Source organism: Grus americana, chromosome 1 (assembly GCF_028858705.1).
Source record: "Grus americana isolate bGruAme1 chromosome 1, bGruAme1.mat, whole genome shotgun sequence".
Classification (NCBI taxonomy): domain Eukaryota; kingdom Metazoa; phylum Chordata; class Aves; order Gruiformes; family Gruidae; genus Grus; species Grus americana.
The window spans coordinates 218,653,099-218,670,239 of record NC_072852.1 but is presented as its reverse complement, the minus strand read 5'-3'; the positions used below and the strand labels follow the sequence as shown (position 1 = coordinate 218,670,239).

General features: G+C 66.2%; 1 protein-coding gene across 1 annotated transcript in view; it reads left to right on the top strand.

Annotated features, from left to right (window-relative positions):
* The window catches only part of PDE2A (phosphodiesterase 2A), a 65,744-nt gene that overhangs the window by 13,433 nt on the left and 35,170 nt on the right, over positions 1–17,141 (top strand). The window contains exon 2 of the mRNA XM_054806870.1: positions 16,866–16,926. Coding sequence (XP_054662845.1) covers positions 16,866–16,926 — 61 coding nt within the window. The remainder of the gene's footprint in view (positions 1–16,865; positions 16,927–17,141) is intronic.

Below are 17,141 nucleotides of genomic sequence, written 5' to 3'. Positions count from 1 at the left end.
GGGCCAGAGCCCCCCATTCACCCCCAGTGCTGAGGTGGGTCCCCTTCCCTGTGGCTTCCCTTTGACTCGTTAGGACACGGCACTGGGCTTGCTGGGACACAGCACTGGGATTTCTGGGACACAACACCGGGTTTTCTGCGGCACCATGCTGGTTTTGCTGGGATGCAACGCTGGGCTTGCTGGGATGCAGCACTGGGCTTGCTAGGATACGGCGCTGGACTTCTTAGGACACGGCACTGGGCTTACTGGGACACAGCGCTGGGCTTGCTGGGTCACCATACTGAGTTTGCTGGGGCACCATACTGGTTTTGCTGGGGCACCATACTGGGCTTGCTGGGATGCAGCACTGGGATTTCTGGGACATGGCACTGGGCTTGCTGGGGCACAGCACTGGGCTTGCTGGATCACCGTACTGGGTTTCCTGGGGCACCATACTGGGCTTGCTGGGATACGGCACTGGGTTTGTTAGGGCATGGCACTGGGCTTGGTGGGACGTGACTCTCGGTTTGTTGGGACACGGCACTGGAATTGCTGGGGACCATACTGGGTTTGCTGGGATGCAACACTGGGATTTCTGGGTCGTGGCGTTGCGTTTGCTGGGACACGGTACTGGGCGTGCTGGGACATGGTACTGGGCATGCTGGGACACGGCACTGGGCGTGCTGGGACATGGTACTGGGCATGGTGGGACACGGCACTGGGCATGCTGGGACACGGCACTGGGCTTGCTGGGATGCAGCGCTGGGATTTCTGGGTCGTGGCGTTGCGTTTGCTGGGACACGGCACTGGGCGTGCTGGGACACGGCACTGGGCGTGCTGGGACACGGTACTGGGTGTGCTGGGACACGGCACTGGGCGTGCTGGGACACGGTACTGGGTGTGCTGGGACATGGTACTGGGCGTGCTGGGACATGGCACTGGGTGTGCTGGGACGTGACACTGGGCGTGCTGGGACACGGTACTGGGTGTGCTGGGACACGGCACTGGGCGTGCTGGGACACGGCACTGGGCATGCTGGGATGTGACACTGGGCGTGCTGGGACACGGTACTGGGTGTGCTGGGACACGGCACTGGGCGTGCTGGGACACGGCACTGGGCGTGCTGGGACGTGACACTGGGCGTGCTGGGACACAGCTGGGGCGCAGGCTCAGCCCTCGGGGCCGTGCTGCTGGGCGCTTGCCGGGGCTGGACACCGCGGATCCGTCCTCTCCAGCCCATCCCGGAGCCTCCTCGGTGCCACCGTCCCCCCCTCCCCGAGCTGGCCCCGGGGTGCTCTGCCCCCCCCCCCACACAGCTGGAGCCCCCCGCACCCACAGCCACCCCCCTTAGCAGCACCCTGCAGCCCGCCGGGCTCCCGAAAAGCTTTCGCTGGAGGATGAGGAAGGAGCCGAGGAGCCGGCAGCGGCGGCATCGTCCCGGCCCTTCGCCGGAAAAATGCGGGGAAGAGTTGGGAAAATGGCCGATGCTCGAGCGCCTGCAGGGTTTGCTAAATGCCCTTTTCATTAAAAAAAAAAAAAAAAAAGGAAAAAAAATTCCATTTTTCTCCAGCTGAAAATGAAAGTGATTATGTAACGAGCAATAAATTACTTAAAGAGAATGACTCATTAGAGCAAATACAGAAAAAGTCACCGCGTATTTTTAGCTCGAACACCCCGTGCCGTACCGGCGTTAACCCTTGCGGGGTGCAGCCCGGCCCCCCCCACCTTGCCCCCGGCGCGGACCGGGGCGACCCCCCCGCAGGCGCCACGTTTTGTTCCGTAGGGATTTTGTCCCCGTCACGTATTCCCGAGGGAGCGCGGAGGCGACGGGGCCGAGCCGTGGGTTCCCCCGTCCCACGGCCTCCCTCGCTGGGACGCTCGCGGGTGGTCCAGGGGATGCCGCTCGCCCCGGATCCGGGTCCCCGTCCCGGGATGAGTCCCTGCTCCGCTTCACCTCTCGGTCATTCCCGCCGGGATAATTAATCCTGATCCCGAGCAGCACGCAGAGCCAGGGTGCTGCCTGTTTCTCCCTGCCAAAGAACTTGATGAATTAATTTAGAAATAGAAGCGCCGAACAAATTAATTGGAGGAGAACAAGCGAGCGAGCCGGTTTTAATCCAGGTTAAATTGGCGAGTGAATGCATCGTTAACAAAAGAGAGATAACGAGGGGGAATTGGAGCAGGCAGGTGCCAGGAGAGAAGGTGGCAGCAGGCCCCCCCGGGCGTGGGATGCCAAGGGACGCCCACGGAGAGATGTCCTGAGAGGGGGACAATCCTGGGCACACCGGTGGGAACCTGCACGAGGGAGGGGAGCGAGAGCCGGGTGTCACCCCCATGTCGGGGTCCCTGGGCGGGGGGGGTGTCTTGGGGACGGTCCTGCCCACATCCCAGCTCCTGCCCTGGCCGGACTGGAGCATCCTCATGGCCGGATTTGGCTCCAAGGAGATTTCGCCCGGGGTCCCCGTTTGTCCCCGTTCTAAGGATAGGTCTCGTTGGGTCCTGAGGGGGAAACTGAGGCACAGCACGTCTCAAAGCGTCATCGTAGCAGGCTGTAGCGCCCGGGTGGCCGTGGTGCCTTCGGGGACAGAGCTGTCCCTCCCCAGGAATACAAGCGGGTGCTGCCAGCGAGGGCGCGTGCGGGGAAACGCGTGTGCTCGTGTCCCTGGGACCAGAGGAGGGTTGCAGCGGGAGCCCAGCGGGGCTCTTTTGAACGAGGTGTCCGTAAATCCACCGAATCCGCCCTCCTGTCCGTGCCGGGAGGGGGAGGGCAGGTTTGGGGGGCAGGGGCACAGACACCTGTGCTGGCCACATGCACCCAGCCCGGGATCGCTTCAGTGCGGTGCTGAGCATCCCCAGGTGAGGGTCAGAGCATCCCCAGGTCAGGCTCAGCCCATCCCCAGGTCAGGCTCAGCCCATCCCCGGTCAGGCTCAGCCCATCCCCGTGTCAGGCTCAGCCCCTCCCTGGGTCAGGCTCAGCCCATCCCGGGTCAGGCTCAGCCCATCCCCATGTCAGGCTCAGCCCATCCCAGGTCAGGCTCAGCCCCTCCCTGGGTCAGGCTCAGCCCATCCCGGGTCAGGCTCAGCCCATCCCAGGTCAGGCTCAGCCCATCCCCATTTCAGGCTCAGCCCCTCCCTGGGTCAGGCTCAGCCCCTCCCTGGGTCAGGCTCAGGCCCTCCCTGGGTCAGGCTCAGCCCATCCCAGGTCAGGCTCAGCCCATCCCCGGGTCAGGTTCAGCCCATCCCCGGGTCAGGCTCAGCCTATCCCCGGGTCAGGCTCAGCCCCTCCCTGGGTCAGGCTCAGCCCATCCCAGGTCAGGCTCAGCCCATCCCAGGTCAGGCTCAGCCCATCCCCGGGTCAGGTTCAGCCCATCCCCGGGTCAGGCTCAGCCCATCCCGGGTCAGGCTCAGCCCCTCCCTGGGTCAGGCTCAGCCCATTCCAGGTCAGGCTCAGCCCATCCCCATTTCGGGTCAGGCTCAGCCCATCCCCATTTCAGGCTCAGCCCATCCCAGGTCAGGCTCAGACCATCTCTGGTCAGGCTCAGCCCATCCCGGGTCAGGCTCAGCCCATCCCCGGTCAGGCTCAGCCCTGGACTGGCACCCTGTTCCCTGTGCACCGAATTTCTCCGGAGTCTCCAACGTGCCGGACACCAGCCCCACGTCTCCCTTCCCCGGGCTGCTCCTGGTGGCACCTCAAGCTGTTGTCCCCTGGACGCCATCCCAGCGCCCGGGCGAGCGGAGGGGACCGCAGGGAGCGGGTGACAGACGTCCTGGAGCGGGGCCAGCACAGAGTGCCGCGGCCCGTTGCTAGCAGATATCACCTATTATTCTTTTATTTAATCCGGCAATAAATTCACATCCTCCGTATGCCCGGGCCGGTCTGGGGTCTTCCTTATTGCCGCTCGGCCACCTGGAATAGCCGGCATGGCACAGTCATTAGCGCGCTAACGATTTGCGTAAGTACTTCTGGAAGAACATTGCCCGCCTGGCTCCGATGCTTCATTTATTTTTTGCGCCTGGAATGTATCAGAAGGGAGATTTACGGTGATAAAAGGGGGGAAACCCAAGGCGAACCCAAACGAAGCCGCTAAACGAGGCTCCTGTCGCGCCGGGCTGGGTCAGTCTGCGCCCCGCTGCCGTGCCCGCTGCCTGGGGCAGCCCCGGGGGTTCGGGGGGGGCGTCCGGGGCTGTTTTCTTGGGGGGAAACTGAGGCACGGGGGGGTGGTGGCAGGTCAGGCTCCAAGCTTCGCTCTCCGGAGTCCCAGCCCGTTGTCTGGGGCCGAACAACTCGCAGCGGGGGGCCGTGGGGCTGGGGGTGACCCTGCACCCTGCTGCACGCAGCGGGAGGGGGCTGTGTGCCTGGGGTGTGCTGGCCCCCGGGCGCTTGCTGTCCCCCTGTGCATGCTGTCCCCCCAATGCACGCTGTCCCCCTCGATGGATGCTGTCCCCTGATGCACGCTGTCCCCTGCCCCGTGCATGCTGTCCCCCACCATGCATGCTGCCCCCCCCCGAAGGATGCTCTCCCCCCCATGCATGCTGACCCCCTTGATGCGCGCTGTCCCCCCGCCCATGCACGCTGTCCCCCCCATGCATGCTGACCCCCTTGATGCACGCTGTCCCCCCATGCACGCTGTCCCCCCCCAATGCATGCTGACCCCCTTGATGCACTCTGTCCCCCCGCCCATGCACGCTGTCCCCCCCAATGCACGCTGTCCCCCCCATGCATGCTGACCCCCTTGATGCACGCTGTCCCCCCCAGTGCATGCTGTCACCCTAATGCATGCTGTCCCCCCCATGCATGCTGTCCCCCCCCAGTGCATGCTGTCCCCCCATGCCTGCTGTCACCCCAATGCATGCTGTCCCCCCTCGTGCATGCTGTCCCCCCCAATGCCCGCTCTCTCTCTGGGCACATCCTGTCCCTTCAGGCAGCTCCTGTCCCTCCAGACACGTGCTGTCCCTCGCAACACGCTGTCCCTCAGGTGTGTGGTGTCCTTCCAGATACATGCTGTCCCCAGATGCACGTTCCTCCAGATGCAGGCTGTCCCTCTGGACACAGCTGTCCCCCCAGAGCCAGGCTGTCCCCCCAGACCTATGATGTCCCCCCAGAGCCATACTGTCCCCATGGATGAGCAAGCTGGGCTAGTGGAGGGTGTCCCTGCCCATGGCAGGGGTGGCACTGGATGGGCTGGGAGGTCCCTGCCCACCCAAACCCATCTGGGGTTCTGTGATTCTCTGATGTCACCTGTCCTTGTCCCCCTGAGCGTGCGGTGGGTGGGTGCTCTGACCCCACGCGTGCAGGACGCTCTCAGGGGACAGGGGACAGGCTGCGTGTGCCAGCGGGGCTGAGCCCCCCAGGGTGCAAAACCCAAAACCCGCTGCCAGCCCGGCTGGAGATGCCCATGGCCACCATGGCCGGGGCTTGCCCACCCCTGGCGACCGGCCGCGCTGGCTCCGCGGCGGCGGGGGAAAAGCCCTGGAGGAGGAACGGGAGGGAGCAGCTCCCCCGGGGAGGGGATGGCGGTGGGCACGGGGTCAGGAGATCCCCTGCCGGGGGGCAGCTCTGCCCTCCCGCTCGCCCCCCTCCTTAGCCCTGGCTCCCCGGCCTCGGCTGGGGGATGCGGGGGCTGCCGGCGGCCCCCACCGCGCTCCGAGCTGTCTCCATAGAGACCCTCCGAGGGCTCCATCACTTATTCATCGCCGGCATCGCTCGCTCGGCCAGGCCCCTTCGTTATCCAGCTCAAAACCCGGGGGTGGCAATGACAGCAGCAGCAGCAAACCCTTCCACGTGCGGCCATGGGGTCCCCGTAGCTGGCGTGTCTTGGGGACCGTCCCCGCCGAGGGACACCTGCATCGCTGCTCGGCCCCGGGCTCCCGCTGCGCCTCGGTTCCCGTGGTCACGTCCCTTTGCCCGGGTGCTGGGGGTCTTTGGGGCTCGCAGCGTGCCGGGGTGACAGGGTGCTGCCGGTTCTTGGGGTTCCAGCGACGGCAGGAGCGGCCCCGGTGGCGGGGATGGGGCGAGGCGGTGATCCCTGCGCGTTGCTCAGCGTAAGCCGGGTGCCCCCCAGCCCGTGCTGGAGAGGGAAGGGGTGACAGAGCCCGTGCCCCGCTGCAGGCAGGTGTGGGGGATCAGGATGGGGCTGAGCTGCCACGGGGCTGCACAGGGTGCAAATGTGGGGCTGCGTGGGGTGCAAACAGTGGGGTGCACAGGGTGCAAGTGTGGGGCTGCGTGGGGTGCAAACCCTGGGGTGCACATTGTGCAAATGTGGGGCTGCGTGGGGTGCAAACCCTGGGGTGCACAGGGCGCAAATGTGGGGCTGCGTGGGGTGCAAACCCTGGGGTGCACAGGGTGCAAATGTGGGGTGCAAACCCTGGGGTGCACAGGGTGCAAGTGTGGGGCTGCAGGAGCGCAAACCCCAGGCTGCTGCCCCCTCAGCTGCTGCTCCTCCGTCGCGGCCCCGGGGCACCGCAGCCTCCCCCTGGGTAGCGTGGGGGCTGCCAGGCTGCGGGGTCCCCCCCGGGAGGCGGCTGTGGGGCTGGGGCTGGGGGGTCCAGCTGCCCACGGGGCGTTTAGCGTGAGCGGTGCCCGCGCTGGCTCTGGGGTCGGCCCTGGGGACCGGCCATCGGCTACAGGAGGGGGGGCGGAGGGAAAGGTGGGGAGTGTGTGTGTACTCACGCTCGCACGCACGCACGCACACCCCCCACATACATCTCATGCACACAAATACACCCCCCCCACATATGTGGGCACCCCCCATGCACGCACCCCCACGCATCAGCGTGCACGTGCCCCTCAAGCGCACGCACACAAACATCCCCTGTGCATATATGCACCCCACGCTTGCACAAGCACACCCACACACGCGTCTCTTGTGCGCGCATGCTCTGCATGCGTGCACCTCCATCCTTGCACCCCCCGTGCATGCACACACAAGAACACCCTCGTGCATCCCCATGTACACCCCCCCCCCGTGCACTCACCCCCATCCTTGCACCCCCATGTGCACACCCACACAAGTGCACCCCCACGCACCCAAGCGCACGCTCCCCTTGCATGCAGCCCCCATACGTGCAGGCCCTCTTGCACACGTGCACACTGCTAACGTGCAAACCCACGCATACCCGTGCACAGACTCTTGTGCACACACACGCTTGTGCACAGCCATGCACACGCGTCTGAGCCCTCTGCAGCTGCAGGAGCAGGCTCTGCCCTGGAAAGGAGCCACCCCCAGCAGCGATGCCCTCCTGCCCCGCTCTTCCTCCCTGCCCCGCTGCACGTCTTCCTCGCTCCTGCACACGCGCAGGTCTCCCCGCGGGCAGGCAGCAGGGATGTCATCTTTAACGGGAGGGGAAACGAGCCGGCAGCTTCTCCCTGCCGCTCCAGAGCGGTTTGGCTGCGGCCGCCGGTGCCATCGACCGTCTGGGCCCACGGAGCCTCGCGGCGCCCGGAGTTTCGTCCCCGGGACTCGGGGGCGGCTGACCCCGCGCATCGCATCGCCCCGGGGAAGGATGCTGCAGCATCCCCTGCTCCGGCCCGGCAACGCGATCCTCCCGCGGTGCGGGCACGTTTTAGCCACCGCCGGCCAGGGCCACGCTGTCGGGTAGGATTTATCGGTGAAGAACCCATCGTCACCTTCCTCTGAGAGCAGCAAATGAGATATCGATCTGCAGCCGCGTCCTGCGCCGCGTTACAGCCCCGCCGAGCGAGCGGCGAGGCTTGGCTGCTGCGGAGAGCCCCGGCCGGGGGGATTAGCGGCCAAGCGGGAGAACAGATGGATTTATTTCCGCCTGAATTTAGAGCTGGCAGAGTACCCCAGATTAGCAGCTCTGGAGAAATAACACCTCAATTTATCTGTAGATACAGCAGCTTGATTAGCGGCCGCGTCCCCAGAGCTCTGCTCGAGCCGGCTGAGTCCGGGTCGCCTCTGCGGCAGGGACCGCTCCGCAACCGCGCGGCCTCAGTTTCCCCACTCGCCGGTGCCCGGCCACGCACCTGCGGGACGCGAGGAGCCATTTTCAGCGCTGGAGGCGTTGCTGCAGCCCCAGCCATCCCGTCCTGCGTCCCCGGGGACTCCCACGGCCACGTGCACGGTGTCCCCGTGCCTGGCCAAGCCACGTGCGTGTGTGTGTGTGTGTACGCGCGTGTCCCCGCCGCGGGTCAGGGATGCTGTGAGGATGCTCGGGGAGGTGTCACGGTCCTCGCCCCGGCCGTGTTTCCCCGGAGCCGCCGCCGGAGCTGGGATCCGGCCCTGCAATATCCACCCCGGCTCTGCCGCCGCCGCGGCTTAATGAAGCTTCACTGATCCGACATGATTTACAGCAACGCTGGCACAGCTGGTAACCGCCGGGCCACGCTCGCCTCCCGCCCCGCCTCCCCCTGCAAGGTGGCACCCAGCCTCCCAGTCCTCCCAGTATACCCAGTATACCCAGAGATGCTGCTCTGGGGGTGGGTTTCTGCAGGTTCCCCTCCTACGTACACCCTGCAAAGGGGCCTGGGGACAAATGCGCTGCTGGTTTTTCGGGGCTACACGGGCTTCGAAGACTCAGCCTTGCTTCTTAACCCCCCAAAATCCCTCGGCTTTGGTGCTTTGCTGCCGTTTGCTGCCAGCACTTCCCGCTCTCCGGGGAAAAGCCGAGTCTGTGGGGCTTAAACACCAAAGAGGGGTTCTCCAGGTTTCCTTTGTGTGAAATAAGGGTTAATATTTACTAGCCCACATGAACTTTGCTCCCTCCTATGCTGAAGCAGGGCTGGGATGCCTGGCAGGCTGCCGCCCCGAGGCCCTGGGGAGAGGAAGGATGGGCAGCGCCGATCTATCCACCCCGGGTCGTCGGAAACAGGGAAAAAACCACAGGCAGAATGGAACCATAGGAAGCACGGCTGGGAAACGCGCTGCTTTGCCTCTCCCCAGCACCCGGATTTCTTCCCCAGCAGCTCCCAGCCCTGTGCCGGGATGTCCCCCATCCGACCGAGTGTGACGTTCCCCTCCCAGGGATGCCGTTCCCGGGGGGCTGCACGAGCCAGTGAGCCGGAGCAGCTCATAATTATACCGGGTCGTTAACAAGCCGGCTGGGAAGACGAGCTCTGTTGCATGCGTGCTGGCTGAGAAGCAACGCCTGCATGCGACCGTGGTGCTGCAGCCCTGTGTCCCTGCACCGCTGTGTCCCTGCACCCCTTTGTCCCTGCACCCCTGTGTCCCTGCACCCCTGTGTCCCTGCACCACTGTGTCCCTGCACCCCCTTGTCCCTGCAGCCCTGGGTCCCTGCACCCCTTTGTCCCTGCACCCCTTTGTCCCTGCACCGCTGTGTCCCTGCACCCCTTTGTCCCTGCACCCCTGCGTCCCTGCACCCCTGCGTCCCTGCACCCCTGTGTCCCTGCACCGCTGTGTCCCTGCACCCCCTTGTCCCTGCAGCCCTGGGTCCCTGCACCCCTTTGTCCCTGCACCCCTTTGTCCCTGCACCCCTGCGTCCCTGCACCGCTGCATCCCTGCACCCCTGTGTCCCTGCACCCCTGTGTCCCTGCACCCCTTTGTCCCTGCACCCCTGCATCCCTGCACCCCTGCATCCCTGCTCCCCTTTGTCCCTGCACCCCTGTGTCCCTGCACCCCTGTGTCCCTGCACCCCTTTGTCCCTGCACCCCTGCGTCCCTGCACCCCTGTGTCCCTGCACCCCTGTCCCTGCTCCCCTTTGTCCCTGCACCGCTGCATCCCTGCAGCCCTGCATCCCACTGCCCCATCCTCAGGCCCCCTGTCCCTGCTCCCCTGCATCCCTGCACCCCTGCATCCCTGCACCCCTTTGTCCCCGCACCCCTGTCCCTGCACCCCTGTCCCTGCACCCCTGTGTCCCTGCACCCCTGCATCCCTGCACCCCTGTGTCCCTGCACCCCTGTCCCTGCACCCCTGTGTCCCACTGCCCCGTCCCCAGCCCCCCCGTCCCTGCAGCCCTGTCCCCGGGCTCCCATGGGTGAGCAGTTGGGGACAGGGAAGCCGGGGACAGCCCCACACTGTGCCCTTGTGCGTGCTCAGCAATGGCTCTCTGTCCCCCGGCAGCTGTGCGGGGCCCGTGACCTGCCCCGTGGGTGGCTCTGGTGACGCTGACGTGCCAGGCTCAGCACGGATCCTGCGAGCCCAGGAGCTGCCGCAGAGCACCCCGCTCTTCGGGGGGTGACTGCTGGCTGCCAGCCCCACGGGGAATCCGCCAGCCCCACGGAGAAATCTGCCAGCCCCATGGGGAATCTGCCAGCCCCACGGGGAATCTGCCAGCCCCACGGGGAATCCGCCAGCCCCACGGAGAAATCTGCCAGCCCCACGGGGAATCCGCCAGCCCCACGGGGAATCTGCCAGCCCCACAGGGAAATCTGCCAGCCCCACGGGGAATCTGCCAGCCCCACGGGAAATCTGCCAGCCCCACGGGGAATCCGCCAGCCCCACGGGAAATCCGCCAGCCCCACGGGGAATCTGCCAGCCCCACAGGGAAATCTGCCAGCCCCACGGGAAATCTGCCAGCCCCACGGGAAATCTGCCAGCCCCACGGGGAATCTGCCAGCCCCACGGAGAAATCTGCCAGCCCCACGGGGAATCTGCCAGCCCCACAGGGAAATCTGCCAGCCCCACGGGGAATCTGCCAGCCCCACGGGGAATCTGCCAGCCCCACGGGGAATCTGCCAGCCCCACAGGGAAATCTGCCAGCCCCACGGGGAATCTGCCAGCCCCACGGGGAATCTGCTTCATGCATGGAGCACAGGACCCGCATCCGAGCCAGCAGGATCCGTCCGGGCTGGGCAGAGCCGTCAGGCTGAGATGACGCTTGGTTGCTGCAGCGGGGTGTCCCCGGAGCTGGGGACCCCAGGGCTTGATCTTGGGGAGCTGGTGGGTCCCGTGGTGGCCCGGTCAGGGTGATGGGCACGGCGTGACCCTGCCCCGTGGGAGCTGACGCACCAGGAGCGGCCCCCGGCCCCCGCGGGGTCCTTCCCCCCCAGCCCTGGTGCTGCCCTGGCAGCTCAGCATCCCACCGCTCGGCCAAGGGGGGCTCGCTGGTTTTGGGGTGTTTTTCCACCCCTTGCACATGGACCTGCACGGCTGATGGCCGGAGCGGCTCTGCGTGACGGGAGTTGCTGTTTTCCAGCCCAAAATGCCCGCTGCTGCATCCCGAGGGGACGGGCAGAGCCAACCTTGCTCCCACCGCCCCGAGCGCGAAGCGCCGGGGTCGGGCAGGGCCGCATCCAGGCTGAGGCAGGGCACCGTGGTGCTCCCGGCGCCCGGAGCCATCCCAGGGGACCCTTGCACGGGCACGGGAGCTGTGCCCTCGTGGGCACGACGGGGTGATGCACCACCACCCACCGGGGCCGGATTCCTGCCCCTCGCCCAGCCCGATGCCCCCCGTGGGCACCCGATCCCCGGGACCTGCTTGGGGATGGGGTGGGGATGGCAGGGTCCTTTCCTTCCCCCCCTCAGCGCAGGGGTGCTGCCCCCCAAACCCCGGGGCGGTTGGCAGCCGCGGCTCCAAAGCTGTTTGCAGCATCTGCTCCCATCTCGGCGGCGCTTATCCCCATTGCCCTGGAAACAAATCCTGCCAGCGCCGATTCCCGCGCAGCGATGGGGGGAAACTGAGGCAGGAGCGGAGGACAAGCCTTTCCAGAGGCTGGTGTGTGGGCGACCTCTCCTTGGCGGGAGGACAAGAGGGACCGGAGCCAAAGTGGCCGCTGCCAGGGATGGGAGCAGAGAGCAAAGCAGCTAACGAGGTGCGAGGCGGGCAGGGGAGCAGGCAGGCGGTGAAGGCAGGCTGCCTGCCTGCCTGCACCATGGGGCTTTGATGGTGGGCAAGGCTGCAGGAGAGATGGAAGCTCCTCTGGCACTGGGCAAGGCGGCGAGGAGCTGAGCCCAGGGGTGCATGTGCATGGCCTCGTACCACTGCCCAGGGTGAGGTGCCCATCGCCATGTGTCACCACCCAGCGTAAGGTGCCCATCACCATGTGCCACCACCCAGTGTAAGGTGCCCGTTGCCATATGTCACCATCCAGGGCAAGGTGCCCATCGCCATGTGTCACCATCCAGGGCAAAGTGCGCATCAACGACTTGGATGTAGGACTAGAAGGTGTCGTGAGCAAGTTTGCGGATGACACCGAATTGGGAGGAGCTGTTGATTCCGTCGAGGGTGGAGAGGCCTTGCAGAGAGATCTGGACAGATTGGAGAACTGGGCAGTCACCAACCCCACGGGGTTTAACAAGGGCAAGTGCCGGATTCTGCACCCGGGAAGGGGCAACCCTGGCTGTACATAGACTGGGCGATGAGACGCTGGAGAGCAGCCATGCTGAAAGGGACTTGGGGTCTTGGCCGACAGCGAGTTGAACGTGAGTCAACGGCGTGCCCAGGCTGCCAGGAAAGCCAACTGTACCCTGGGGTGCATCAAGCACGGCATTGCTAGCCGGTCTAGGGAAGGGATTGTCCCACTCTACACTGCGCTGGTGCAGCCTCACCTCGAGTACTGCGTGCAGTGTTGGGCGCCACAGTACAAAAAGGACATAAAACTATTGGAGAGTGTCCAAAGGAGGGCAACAAAGATGGTGAAGGGTCTAGAGGGGAAGACGCATGAGGAGAGGCTGAAGTCCCTTGGTTTGTTCAGCCTGGAGAAGAGGAGACTGAGGGGAGACCTCATCGCGGCCTACAGCTCCCTCACAAGGGGGAGCGAGGGGGCAGGCGCTGATCTCCTCCCTCTGGTGACCAGTGACAGAACCCGAGGGAACGGCATGAAGCTGCGACAGCCGAGGTTTAGGTTGGATATCAGGCAAAGGTTCTTCACTGAGAGGGTGGTCGGGCACTGGAACAGGCTCCCCAGAGAAGTGGTCACAGCACCGAGCTTGACTGAGTTCAAGAAGCGTCTGGATAACGCTCTCAGTCATCTGCTGTGATTCGGCTGGTCCTGTGTGGAGCCAGGAGTTGGACTCGATGATCCTTATGGGTCCCTTCCCACTCAGGACATTCTGTGATTCTGTGATTCTATGTGCCACCACCCGGGGTGATGTGCCCATCGCCATGTGCCACTGCCTGGGACGAGGTGCCCATCGCCACGTGCCCATCGCCATGTGCCACTGCCTGGGACGAGGTGCCCATCACCCTGCACCCGTGGCCGTGTCACCCTTGGGTGCTGACACGATGCCAGCCAGTGCAGCGCTGAGGGCCAGGGACCCCTGAGCCGAGGCGGGGGCTGTGTCCCAACCTGGGGCTGCTCGCCACCCCCCCGGCCCCCCGGGGCAGGACCCCCCTGCCCGCCGCGGCTGCTCCCGGGGCGAAGCCGGGGTGCTGCGAGTGGGTGCCCCGGGGCACGGCGGGGGCCGGCCGGGGAGAGCCCCCCAGGGTGGCCGGGGTGGCCCCGGTGGCTTTGGCCACTAGATGGCCCTGCGGCTCCGCCGGTCGCCCTGACCCTCCCGCCGGGACCCCCCGCCCTGCCCCCGGCACCGCCCGGGGGCTGCGGGGTGCAGCGAGCGGGGTGCGGGTGCGTGGGGTGCAGGATGGTGGGTGCAGCACACAGGGTGCGGGTGCGTGGGGTGCAGGATGGTGGGTGCAGCGAGCGGGTTGCAGGTGTGTGGGGTGCAGGATGGTGGGTGCAGCACGCAGGGTGCGAGGTGCAGGTTAGAGGGTGCAGCATGCAGGTTGTGGGGTGCAGGGTGCGGGTGTGTGGGGTGCAGGATGGTGGGTGCAGCATGCAGGGTGCGGGTGTGTGGGGTGCAGGATGGTGGGTGCAGCATGCAGGGTGCGGGTGTGTGGGGTGCAGGATGGTGGGTGCAGCACGCAGGGTGCGAGGTGCAGATTAGAGGGTGCAGCATGCAGGCTGTGGGGTGCAGGGTGCGGGTGTGTGGGGTGCAGGATGGTGGGTGCAGCGCGCAGGGTGCGAGGTGCAGGTTAGAGGGTGCAGCATGCAGGTTGTGGGGTGCAGGGTGCGAGGTGCATCAGGCAGGGAGTGGGGTGCAGGGTGCGGGGTGCAGGCTGCAAGGTGTGGGGTGTGGGGTGCAGGTTGGAGGGTGCAGCATGCAGAGTGTTGGGTGCAGCATGCGAGGTGCAGGGTGCCTCACGCAGGATATGGGGTGCAGGGTGCCACAGGCGGGCTGCAGAGTGTGGGGTGCAGGGTGTGGGGTGCAGGGTACAGGCTGCGCATGGGAGGGTCCTGCTGTCAGGCCCCCCACCTCCCCGGGGATCCTGGCCCAGCCACCCAAGGGTGCTTTGGAGCTGCAGCACCAAGCACGGGGCCTTCCCTGACCCGCTGAGGGGGGTTAGCTGGGGGGGGGGCTGCTTCGGTAGCCCCCAAACCCTCCCCCACGTGGCCACTGCCGTGAGGAGGCCTGGCCCTGTCACCCCGTGTCCCCACGGGACACTAATGGGGGTGAGGACGCCAAGGGACTTCTCCCTCCATCCCTCCACCCTTCGGGGACATTTCTGCCTCCGCCAGCGGCCGGGCAGCCAGGCGTTGGTGGGTTGGGTGCTCCCCCGCGGGTTGTGAGACGATGCAAGAGAGGTTGAGCCCCTACGAGCCCCCAGCGCATCCCCACAGCACCCAGTCCCTGCGAGCAGCCCGCGGGCAGGAGGGATCTGCGCTTTGGCTCTGGTCAAAACTCCCCCCGTGCGCCAGGCAGCACGTGCGGCTGCCCGGGCTCGCGCGCGTGTGTATTCTCTGCTGTCTGATAGCGCGGCTGCGCGCACAGCGTTGGTGCACGGGAGGTTCTTGGGGGGGTTTTGCAGAGCCTGTGGAGCAGAGGTCCCGGGGACACCCCTCTGCAGCGGTGCTGAGCCCCAGTGCCGTGAGTGGGGACACGCAGTGGGGGGGGACAGCTCGGCTGGGGCGGTCTCCTCGTGTTCACAACAGCTGTGGCGTGGTGGCGGAGAGGAAGAGTTCGGGAGGAAGGCTAATTTGGGGGCTGTTGGGGCCCTGCAAACCCGGACGTGCTGCCAAAACCTTCCCGGCAGGCTGAGGGCAGCGCCCAGTGCAGGCAGCGGCAGCCCTGGGGCAGGCAGGGATGGGGCCTGGGGCCGGGCACCCCGCAAAGGGCCCTGCACCCTGCAAGGGCTCAGCGCCTGCGAGGGCTCAGCACCCTGCAAGGGACCCTGCACCCTGCAAAGGGCCCTGCACCCTGCAAGGGCTGAGCACCCTGCAAAGGGCCCTGCACCCTGCAAGGGACCCTGCACCCTGCAAAGGGCCCTGCACCCTGCAAGGGCTCAGCACCCTGCAAAGGGCCCTGCACCCTGCAAGGGACCCTGCACCCTGCAAAGGGCCCTGCACCCTGCAAGGGCTCAGCACCCTGCAAGGGACCCTGCACCCCGCAAAGGGCCCTGCACCCTGCAAAGGGCCCTGCACCCTGCAAGGGCTCAGCACCCTGCAAGGGACCCTGCACCCGATGGATTTCCCACCCCATCCAGCCTCTCCACAAGCCTGGCTGAAGAACTGGCTTAAGATAACAGAGGCGATAGCTGCTGAGCACCCCTGGGAGAGGGCAAGAGCACGAGCAGCGCTTAAGTGGCTGTTACTGCTGGCTTAGGCCAGCTTAGCTCCGATTTAGCTGATCTGGGTGACAAGGAAACATCGAGCGAGCCAAGGGGTTCATGGGGTTTGGAGGAAGAGGAAGAGGCTTTCCTCCCCCAAAACCTTCCTCCTGTGCCCGGAGGAGATGGAGGCGGGGTGCCAGCCCTGGCAGGCCCTTCCTTTGTGGTCTTTGGCATAATATCTCCTTCGATTGCTCGTCTTTCTCCTTCCTCCTTTATTGCCCATTTATTTGTGCTTTCATTTGCTCGCGCTGCCTGCACCCCTCGCAGCGTGGCACGTGGCTGCCATGTCGCATCCCCGCCGGACCGATCCTTAGGGGCTCCTTGCCGTGCGCGGTGAAGCCAGTAACCTGTTGGTTCGTCACCGCCAAAGCCCCGTCTCTTTGGGGTGGGCTCCCCGAGCTGAGCCTGAGCGCCAGGGGATGGCAGGGTGGCGGAGCACCCCTCTCCTCTGGGGTGCTGCGGCGAGGTGGTCCCCGGGGTCCCTGTATGGCTCAGGCTGTGCAGGGGGAGCGGCACCCCCGAAATCCCGGTGCTTGTCCCTGGGAGAGGGTGGGAGGCTCGGCGAGGGGGTCGCTTCTCACCCAAGGCGACGAGGGGATATATGGGAGGCATCTCTATGATGGGGGAGGGTGACCAAGTGGGGTCTTCTCCAGCGTGTGAGATGGGGATCCCTCCCTATCCAAGAGTGGGGAGGGGGTGCTCTTCCAATGCGGGGCTTGTCAGGGTGGCGGGTGGGACAGGGGGGTTCTTTCCGTCAGGAGTTGCCCTGGAGCCAGCAATGGGCGTCCCTGCCTAAAAATGGGGGGAGGCTTCCAGCACCCGACCAAGGAGGATGGGGGGGGACCCCCAATCCAAGCCTGGGGCACAGCCCTTGACGGGGGGGGGGGGGGGCGCTTTAGCTGGAGTCTGTACGGGGGTGTGTGTGTGAAATTGGGGGGGTGACCCCTGCCCAAGAAGGGGGAAGGTGCAGGGGGAGGCACCTCCCAACCCAAACCCTCCACCCCAAACGCCACGAGGAGAGGGTTTACCATGGGGGGGGGTGGTGTGTGCGTACCCCCAGATGCCAGACCTGGGGGGGTACACCCGGTACCTGCCCCATAGCAGAGCACTACCACCCTCTCCCCACCCCGGGGTCCCCCCCCCTCGGTCCCCCCTCCCTGTCCCTTAGGACCCCGCGGAGCCGGCGCGCAGCAGGTGCGGAGCGGAGCGCGGGGCGGAGCGGGGCGGGGAGCGGCGGGGCCCGCAGCCCCTGCCCGGGGGCGGGGAGCTCAACCGGGCCGTGCCGAGCCGTGCCGGGAGCCGGGAGCCGGCATGGTGCTGGGGCTGCAGCATCTCCTCACCGCCCTCCTTCAATTTTTCAGACGGGGCCAGCAGGTTTTCCTGAAGGTGGAGGACGCCGTGCCCGGCTCCGAGGCGCTACAGGTAGGGACGGCGGGACCCCCCCACGCTCCCCTCCCACGCGGGACCCCCGATCCGCTTCCCTTCCCACTCGCGACCCCCGTCCTAACCGCCTGCCCTCGCGTCCGGGACCCCTAACCCTCCTCCCCTCCCACCCGGGACCCCCATCCCGACCACCTCCCCTCCCACCCGAGACCCGCGACCCACCTCCCCTCCCACCCGGGGAAACGGGGACTGGG